This window comes from Oryzias latipes, chromosome 4 (genome assembly GCF_002234675.1).
Source record: "Oryzias latipes chromosome 4, ASM223467v1".
NCBI lineage: Eukaryota > Metazoa > Chordata > Actinopteri > Beloniformes > Adrianichthyidae > Oryzias > Oryzias latipes.
In genome coordinates, this window is record NC_019862.2 from 7,751,775 (window position 1) to 7,761,712 (window position 9,938).

General features: G+C 43.6%; 1 protein-coding gene and 1 long non-coding RNA gene across 9 annotated transcripts; one reads left to right on the forward strand and one right to left on the reverse strand.

Annotated features, from left to right (window-relative positions):
• The first annotated feature begins 1,064 nt into the window (after positions 1–1,064).
• Positions 1,065–2,341, forward strand: LOC111947352. Its single transcript, XR_002873166.1, has 2 exons — positions 1,065–1,882; positions 1,951–2,341. It is a non-coding gene; the product is annotated as an uncharacterized LOC111947352 (long non-coding RNA).
• Positions 1,784–7,593, reverse strand: LOC101172482 (methyl-CpG-binding domain protein 3). 8 transcript variants are annotated; one of them, XM_004067702.4, is made up of 7 exons: positions 7,518–7,588; positions 4,557–4,625; positions 4,022–4,181; positions 3,726–3,863; positions 3,554–3,644; positions 3,300–3,477; positions 1,784–2,664 (listed from the first exon to the last, which is right to left on the reverse strand). In XM_004067702.4, exons 1-7 carry the CDS (start codon positions 7,529–7,531, stop codon positions 2,517–2,519), a joined length of 798 nt encoding a protein of 265 aa, XP_004067750.1. In that variant the 5' UTR covers positions 7,532–7,588; the 3' UTR covers positions 1,784–2,516. The 8 variants fall into 8 exon arrangements, with proteins under 8 accessions (XP_004067750.1, XP_020557916.1, XP_020557915.1 ...); XM_020702257.1 differs by having other exon boundaries at positions 4,596–4,622; positions 7,518–7,546; XM_020702256.1 differs by having other exon boundaries at positions 4,557–4,622; positions 7,518–7,546.
• Between the last annotated feature and the right edge of the window lie 2,345 nt (positions 7,594–9,938).

Consider the following 9,938-nt stretch of genomic DNA (forward strand, 5'->3'; position numbering starts at 1 on the left):
TGTGTTTCTGTGTATAGTTGTGTTTGTGAGTGAGTACATTTATGTGTTTCTGTATGTGTTTCTATGTGTATTTCTGTGTCTATTTGTGCGTCTCTGCGTTTTTGTGTATTTCTGTGTCTATTTGTGCGTCTCTGCGTTTTTGTGTATTTCTGTGTCTATTTGTCCTTCTCTGTGTATATTTGTGTGTTTCTGCATAAAGTTGTTCGTCTCTGTGTATATTTGTGTGTTTCTGTGTATAGTTGTGCATCTCAGTTTATCCGTGTGTTTCTGTGCATTTTAGTGAGTATTTGTGTTTCTGTCTACATTTGTGTGTTTCTGTGTATATTTGTGCATTTCTGTGTCTATTTGTCCTTCTCTGTGCATGTTTGCGTGTTTAAATCAGTGTGAATGGAAGCGTTTGTGTATATCTATGTGTTTCTGTATATATTTGTGCGTCTCTGGGTATATTTGTGTGTTTGTGTATATTTTTTGCGTCTGTGTATATTTGTGTTTTTGTGTATATTTGCGCGTCTCTGCATTTTTGTGTACATTTGTGTTTTTCTGTGTATATTCGTGGGTTTCTATGTATATTTAACCATTTCTGTGTATATTTGTGTCTGTGTGCATATTTTTGCGTTTCTGTGTATATTTGTGCATCTCTGTGTGTTTCTGTGTATATTTGTGTGTGTTTCTGTGTATATTTGTACGTCTCTGTGTATATTTGTGTGTTTCTGTGTGTATTTGTGCATCTCTGTGTGTTTTAGTGTATATTTGTGAATTTCTGTGTATATTTGTGTGTTTTTTGCATATTTGAGTGTGTATATTGGTGTGTATATCTGGGCGTTTCTGTGTATATCTGGGCGTTTGTGTGTATTTGTGAATTTCTGTGTATATTTGTGTGTTTCTTGCATATTTGTGTGTATATTAGAATGTATTTGAGTGTTTGTGTATATTTGTGTTTCTGTATATATTTGTGCGTCACTGTGTATATTTGTGTGTGTTTCTGTGTATATTTGTGAGTATCTGTGTATATTTGTGTGTTTTTGTGTATATTTGTACAGCTGTGTTTTTGTGTACATTTGTGTTTTTCTGTGTATATTTGTGGGTTTCTGTGTATATTTGTGCATCTCTGCATTTCTGTGTGTATTTCTGTGTATATCTGGGCGTTTCTGTGTATATTTGTGTATTTCTGTGTATATTTGGGTGTTTCTGTGTATATTTTTTGCATCTCTGTATATTTGTGTGCTTCTGTGTATATTGTTTGGGTCTGTGTATATTTGTGCGTCTCTGCATTTTTGTGTACATTTGTATTTTTCTGTGTATGTTCGTGGGTTTCTATGTATATTTAACCATTTCTGTGTATATTTGTATCTGTGTGCATATTTGTGCGTTTCTGTGTATATTTGTGTGTGTTTCTGTGTATATTTGTACGTCTGTGTATTTTCGTATGTTCCTGTGCACATTTGTGTCTATTTGTGTTTCTGTGTATATTTGTGTGTTTTAGTGTATATTTGTGAATTTCTGTGTATATTTGTGTTTCTTGCATATTTGTGTGTACATTAGAGTGTATTTGAGCGTGAAACACAAATATATTTGTGCGTCACTGTGTATATTTGTGTGCGTTTGTGTTCAGAAACAGATTTTTTTATTCCAATGATGTTACGGCTGTGGCCTAATTTGGCTTGGATTTCTTTTTGTTCTGTATGTAGTGTATTTTCTTTTTGTTCTGAGTGTTGTGTATTTTCTTTGTGTTGTGTATTTTCTTTCTTAACGGGCACAAGAAACGACAACAAACAATATGAAGTGAAGTTCTGGTTAAAGTGATGCCTCTGACCACAGCTTTAATGGTTCAAGCATCAGATGGAGGCGTGCCGCTCAGACATCAGAACACCAGTGGAACCGGGTCACTGGTGGAACCTGATCACCAGTGGAACCGGGTCACTGGTGGAACCTGATCACCAGTGGAACCAGGTTACTGGTGGAAACGGATCACCAGTGGAACCGGGTCACTGGTGGAACCTGATCACCAGTGGAACCAGGTTACTGGTGGAAACGGATCACCAGTGGAACCGGGTCACTGGTGGAACCGGATCACCAGTGGAACCAGGTTACTGGTGGAATCAGATTACTTGTGGAGCACACAAACAAATTTACATCTACAAAAAGTCAAAAGTACAAAAACCCGTTCTCCAACGGACCCTAAAAGACGATCTGCTGTTGACGTGTTTGATTTTCATGATTGTCACAAATATACAAACTTCTCCGTAAAAATGCGCCGCTCGCCGAATGCCACTGACGGATACTCGTCGGTAAAAGTGTGTCCTTTGTTGGTTTGTATCTTTTTGTTCCACGTCTACGATGATCTGGGCTCACGGATGCAGCCAGGAGCCCCTGCCGCCCCGGTTCTGATGAGGGAGAAGCCGGTGCCGAGCCGTCCTGGATGGAGGTTTGGGTTGATGTGGACGCCGATGCTGGGCGGGTCTTCCTGACAGCTGGACTCCACCTGCACAATAAAGCCCCCCACCCCCACCCCGCAGCTATACGGTCTCCATGTCCTCGCTGCTGTTGCCCTCCTCCTTCGGGGGCTCTCCTTCCTGGGTGGCCTCCTCCACCTGGGCCAGCATGTCAGCCATGAGCGCCTCCTCCAGCCTTTTCCTCACGCTGTACACCAGCTCCTCCTGCTTCCTGCACACAGAACCCAAAGAACCTGAAGTTCCAAACGGCTCTATTGTCGTCAGAGCATCAGCTTTTGGGCATAAATACCCCCAGGGGCATTTCCAGCTTTCTACCCTCGGGACTAGTCAGGGGTTATCCGACTCTTTTAGAGTTTATTTTGATGTTTGAGGAGAGCAAAGTTTAATGGAACCTTCTGCATCAAAATGCAGCTCCTAAAACAAATTTCAAAATAAAATACAGAGCTCCTGCTGCTGTGAGGAGCGTCTGCCTCCCCCCTCCTCCACAGCACAACGCTGGACCACCGTCTCCTCCATGGAGGTTCTGTGCTGCAGCTCCTCTGTTCAATCCAAACACCGGAAACTTCTGAACTCCTAAAACTATTTGCCGCTGCCTTGCTCCTCACTCAAAATCTGCCTCGACGTTGAACCAGCAGCCAGTCAGCTGAAGATGAGGGGACATTCCGTCTTCTAGCCTGCGTTTCTAAAGAAGAGGAGCATGGGGGGTTTGTGATGGTGAACGTGGAAAACGTCGAGCGAGGTCAAAGTTCTCGGAGGTAAACGTGGCGTTTGGCGTGAAGCCCCCACCTTCAGTCAGTCCATCTAAATCTGGTCATGTGACCTTCAGACCAGCCTCTGCATCCTCACCTGATGTCCTCATCAGTCACGATGAAGGCCTTGCACAGCGGCTGGGCGGTGTTAAGCCACACCCCCGGGTTCTTCTCCACGGCGGCAGACAGCTGCCCGGTGATGGGGGCGGCGCTGGTGTGGAGTGCGCTGGCTATTGCCGACAGCAGCGTTTTATCCGTGCAGCCGGGACCCACGCCTAAAGAGCAGCGACAGTCAGACCGGGGTTTTCAGCGGAGGGCGGCGTTGGAGCAGCGGATGCTGCAGCTCTGCACCTTGCAGTCCTTTGGGCAGCTCCATCGTCCGCACCAGCTCCTCGGCGATGTCGTACGCATTCAGGCCGCTGAGCTTCTTCTCCCAGAACAGCTGTGGGCGGAAGGACAGGGTCAGTTCCATCACACCGAGCTGCCACAGCCCTTCAGCCAGCATCAGAGGCCGCGGCCTTGCCTGTCGAGGCTGGTCCACGGCTTTCTGAGGATCCGTCTTCACTTTGTTGCTGGGGTGGTTGGTAACCTTGGTAACGGGCTGCTTGAAGATGGAGGCTGTCTGTCTGACTGGGAGGGAGGTGTTGAGGTCCGGTTTGCCCTTCAAGACACACAAACAGGAAGGGAAGATCATGAGGAGAACACACATCCACCCAAAAATGATCAGCAAAGATCTACAAACCAGCTCAAAACATCCTGAAACAACATCCTGAAAGACCCCACCAAAATAAAAGTCCTGAAAGATGCCGTCCGTCTCACCTTGTTCTGGTTGTTGTTGTCGTATCGCAGTCGCTGCCGGTTTTTGTTCAGCTTGCTCATCAGCATCTTCCCCGTGCGGAAATCAAAGGAGCTGAGGTCCATCTGGTTACCAAGGTAACGGGCCAGCTGAGGCTTACTTCGAAACTTCTTTCCAGATGGACTGACGAGCCGGGACAAGAGAAAAAAAACGTGAAGAACCTCTGCGATCCGGAGGACAACAGACCAAAACGACAGCAACACCAAAAAGCAAGCAGAGATGAAGAGCACAAAGGAAACATCACAGCTGGAATCGAACCACAACGTGCAACAACCAGAACACAAGATGCATCCCAGCAGCACAGGAGAGACAGCGCAATGAATGGATGCTGCCCTCCGACCAGCAAGATGTGTCTGAAGAGGAGCTCCAGAAGAGCGCAGCTTCATGGAAACAATGACGAGGAGATGTTTCTGACATGGAAGTCCACATCTGTGCAGACGGTCATGCAGATGTTCGAGCATCACACAGGAACAGCAGGATGATGGACAGGTAGCCTACCACAAACTATACAAACGACCCGCCTCCCCCCTGTCTTGCCTTTGCTCCTCATCTTGTTCTTCTCCTCTGCTAAATGAGAACAAATCTGTCGTTGTTGAGTCGCTTCAAACAAAGAAAATCAAGAGAAACATCCGCGAGCTCTAGGTCGGGAGACCCGGATGTTAGCTAGCCCGCGCGGTTTAAGAACTTCCCAACAACGACGAGGAACCAACCCCTTCCCCATCCCAGCCTGTCCCCTACCGCTGTCTGTGTCGGAGTGGGCTGTGAGTGTCGGAGGTTGTCGAACAGTTAGTACCTAAAGTAATAGACATCGCTTTTCCCGGCTGACAAACCCGACTTTCTGGTCACTTCTTCCATTTTCCAGCCTTTTGGGAGAGCACTGCAATCCCACCTTTTCTTCTCCATTTCCCGGCGAGCAGCCTTTGAGTCTGCTCTAAGTGAAAGGCGGGCTAGTCTACGACAGAATCGGTCTTTGAGGGAGGGGGGCGCAGGCCTATCGCTTCCTACGCTTTTCTTTCTACCATTTTAAACCGTAATGGGATCTTCCAGCTCACATCTCCTCCCTTTGTCGCCGAGCAGATCCCTCCGCCGCCGGCTCAGCCGCATCACTACCTGCGCGTGAGGCTGGCGCATCACGGCCACATCCGCCTGGAAAACTCCACCAGAAGCAGAAAAAGACGCGGCGAGGGGCGGGGCCAAACCAGACAGGAAGCTTCACTGATCAGACTTCAGAATAAAAGCACAGGTCCATTTACCTTTCATTTTAGTGGTAAACGTCACAGAAAATCGTTAATGAGCCCTTTTTTCATTTAGGAAGGACAGTTGTCCTTATAATACAAATAGAGTCTATATAATACAAATAGAAATGGACATGAAAGAAATGAAGGTGAAATATTAGGGGTTAAATTTATGTATTAATGTCTCATACTAAATATAAACATTTAATGTATATTTCTTAATTTCATGAAATGCTGCACACAGAGATGATCAAATCGATCTGATTTGCTGCGTTATTTTATCAGATTTTTGCATCAGGTTCTGCGTTCCTAACAAGTTTAAAAAAAAGATTATTATTCTCATCAGTTTATAAAAATGTGTGACTTCAAACTGATTGTATTAATTCTAAAGCTGAAGTTAGAAGAAACAAAGAAAAAGAAACCAAACTATATTTTGATATTTTAAACATCTCAAATTGAGGATGATCTTATGTTTTTGTGAAACTGCTGATGACTCTCGGGGCCCGTTTTTCCCAAAACCGCAAATGTTGGTTAAACATTTAGATGATAACAAATTAACTGCTTTAACTCTTGTATGAAATTTGGTCATATTTAATGAAATTTTATCCAATTAGTTTGATCAAAATTGCAGCCTTTAGACTGTAAAATACAGCTTAAAATCTTTACTGTTGAAAAAAGTATGTGAACCTTTTGGAAATACTTAGATTTCTACATGAATTGAACAGAAATTTTGTTATGTTTTTTTATCTGTGTATATGTGTGTTTCTGTGTATATTTGTGGGTTTCTATGTAAATTTGAGCATTTCTGTGTATATTTGTGAATCTCTACATTTTTGTGTGTTTCTGTGAATGATTGTGGATCTCTGTGTAAATACGTATATTTATGTGGATATTTTTGTCTATTTGTGTGTTTCTGTGTATATTTGTGTATTTTCGTGTATATTTGTGTGTTTCTTACGTATTTGTGTGCGTATATTGGTGTGTATTTGAGCGTTTATTTATATTTGCGTGTTTCTCTATATATTTGTGTGTCTCGGTGTATATATGTGTGTGTTTCTGTGTATATTTGTGCGTCTCTGTGTATATTTGTGTGTGTTTATGTGTATATTTCTGCATCTGTGTATAGTTGTATGTTTCTGTGTATATATTTTGCATCAGTGTATATTTGTGTGATTCTGTGTTTTGTTTGCGTCTGTGTATATTTGTGTGTTTCTGTGTATATCTGTGCATCTCTGTGTACATTTGTGCTTTTTTGTGTATACTTGTGGGTTTTATGTATATTTAAGCATTTCTGTGTCTATTTGTGTGTTTCTGTTTACATCTGTGCGTTTTTGTGTATATTTGTGTGTTTCCGTGTATATTTTTCCATCTTTGTGTAGGTTTTTTTTTGCGTCTCTGTGTAAAGTCATTCCTCAAGGTTCACTGGGTTTTTTTTTTTAAACTCTAGCTGAAATACTAAGAGCAACCAGATGATGGCGCCAGTAAAACGCAATAAACGGAAGGAGGATGCAGTCTGTGTCTAAAGCTCACTGAGGTCCCGCAGCTTAACGTCCATCAGCAGGAGCAGATCCAGAACCTGATCCAGGTCTCTTCAGGACCACCTTCAGAGGACGTGAGACCTGAGAGCGACTGCAGTCTCTTTTAAAAGGAGGAGCGGGAGTTATCCATCCTTTCTGGAGATGGCTCTGTATTTTGAAAAACACCGGAAGCTCCTTTTGAACGAGCCGTTTGCGATCTCGACAGACGGGATCGGCCATCTGACAGCAAATAGTCCGTCCTCACGAACCAGCGGCGCAACATCCGTTCATGACTCCACAAGATTACCAATCTGTGATCAACACATGCACACCACACACGCGCGCGCGTGAACCGGCCTCAGGCAGCGGGACAATAATCCCGCTGTCACTCAAACCCGGTGCCGGCAGTGAACAAAATAGATCTTATCGATACATGAAAGCCAGTCTTGATGCGCGTGTCACGTACACCTTCACCTCCGTCGCGTTAGATAAAAGCACCGATCCGGCGGGGGTTCGAACGCGAGGCGCGCGCGGAGAACAAGAGATGCTGGGATGGACCTCAGAGCCCACTGTGGGCTGCTGGACAACGACACGCGGAAAACCTTTTCCGTGTCGATGATCATCCTCCAAATATCCACGCGAAGTCAAACGCAGTGAACCTGCGTTGAAAGCGCGCGGCGCCACGAACCGTCACATCATGTACTTACTCGTTTTTATCCATCTTGGAGACGGTGGCGCGTTCCGCCTCTTCTGCGTTAAATCCCTCTCCTCTTTCAGTCCCCTCCCCCCTCCATGATCCGTGCGCTCCAAACCAACAACATCTTCACCCGGGAGGCGCGTGCGCTTTACTGGAGCGCCCAAAATCCTTTAAAAGCAGATTTTTCACATATATGTAGTCTTCTAAAACCCTTTCCTGTGTGGACACGATCAGACATCAGAGTTCATAACCCGCTTTAGAGTTTGTAAACAGAAAACCACAAACAAGAGTTTACTTTCACTGGTAAAAAACAAAAAACATGTCACGGTGCATTTAAGAGAATCGTTTAATCTGTGGACATTTACAGCAATATGAACAGGCGAAAACAGTGGGAAAGACATTTTTACAGCATCTGCAGCTTAGTCAGCCTTCAGTCTGACGGTGGTGTTCCTCCATGACTCCACCTGCAGCTCCACCCTGTAAACAAAAGCACATTCCCATGTTCAGGAACACCTCCATCCCTGACACTGAGGACGCGGAGACCACCTTACGCTCAAGTTTTCTTAGCAACCTTTTAAAAATCCATAAAGTTAAACATGTTTATTTAGTAAACTGTTGACGCTGCAGTCTCGTGTTTTCCTGGAAGACATGAACTAACGAACCTGCAGGAGTAGCTTCAGTCCTGCTGCCTTTGGCTGTGGGAGGGTTTAGGGAGTGTGGGAAAACCCCACGTCGGATTCTGACGGTTGTCTCAATGCGCTGCAAGAATTCATCCATTGCGTTGAAAAGCAGACAGGTGTTTGAGGAACACCTGAGCTCCGACAGGAGCTGCAGACATAACGGTCCAAGCAGCCTCCAACCCCAACGGAAAACACCTACTTCCCATCAGAAACCAGCAGGTGACTCACATTTTGAATGTTATTTGTCGTCCTTGAATTTTCCATTAATGTATGGAACGTAGTCGAGAACTAATCGCCAGTCCGTGAAGTAGACGAGGGCCACGCCGCCGACTGTTCCCCATGTAACCATGTTTGGTACCCTGGAAGAAACAGAAGAGGGTGAAACTTCCCAGCAGGACCATCAAGCCGTTCCAGCTGCACAGCAGACGTCTGCAGCCACATCATCTACTAATAAAGGAGTTGCTCTACACTAAAGGTTCTGGAGCACGTGTCAAACTCAAGGCCCGCGGGCCAAATGTGGCCCCCCATGTCACTTTGTGGCCCGCGAGGGCATAACAGTTTTTAATTTCTTAAAATAACATTTTTTTTAGTTGATTACAAATTATGTGTAGCTGTAGTTGTAATTATTCCATGTTTGCAGGTCTTATGTGTGTATGCAGAGAAATTGTTGTCATCAAACCACCAGTTGGATGCAAGGTTGTGTGTAGCCTTATTTGTAAAATGTTACACATGTAATACATGTTCTTTCTAGCTCAGTTTTATGTTCTTTTTCTTTATTCACTTGGACAGTTATTAATGGAGTTATGTGGGTTTTAATTAGGGGACAAAATTTAAAGGGATTTATGCTAGAGTGACAAGCAAACATATGTTTTCTATGCCACTGTAATTGTCAATTTAAAAAGTTATAATAAATAAATAGAGTTTTTCAACATTAAGGAGTAGTTACGTTTATTTTTCATTACATTTAGTTACATGTATAAGTTAAATCTGGCCCTCTGACGACAATCACTATGCTGATGTGGCCCTCAGTGAAAATAAGTTTGACACCCCTGATCTAGAGCCTAAAGCTCTACCAGACATTGTTCTTTTACTCTCCACTGTGTCTCTTTGGCTACAGGAAAAGAGATGTCATTGAAAAACATTGGAGCTACTTAGTTAGCAAAGCCTTTTGAATTTACCTCCGATGTGCTTCTAAATCAGAGTGATATACTGGAAATGATCAACCATGCATCCAGAAGCTCAATATAAAACACAAAACTGTTTGTTTTTAGAATAAGTTTAACTTTAAAGCACATATAATCTTATGGGGCATTACAATATTTTGTTGCTATCCAGAGAAGGACTAAAATATACAGTGCTCAGCATAAATGAGTACCCCCTCTTTAAAAAGAACTAATTTAATCTGTAGCTTAATGCACACAAGGAAAATGTCCAAACTTTCTACAAGGTTGAGTTTTATTGAACTCTTCTTTAACTCCAGAACATGAAATAAAGGTTAATGATCTAACTTGGATCACATAATCTTCACCCTGCAACAAAAACTACTACATCTAGTGTTTTGGATGAGCACCGTGATTTTTGAGGACAGCACCAAGTCTTCTAGACATGGAATGAACAAGCTGGTGACATTTACCAACATCTAACTTCTTCCAATCTTCAAGAAGAACCTCTTTTAGAGCCCGGATGCTGGATGGAGAGTGATGCTCAACTTGTTCTTCAGAATTCCCCACAAGTGTTTGTTTGGGTTCAGA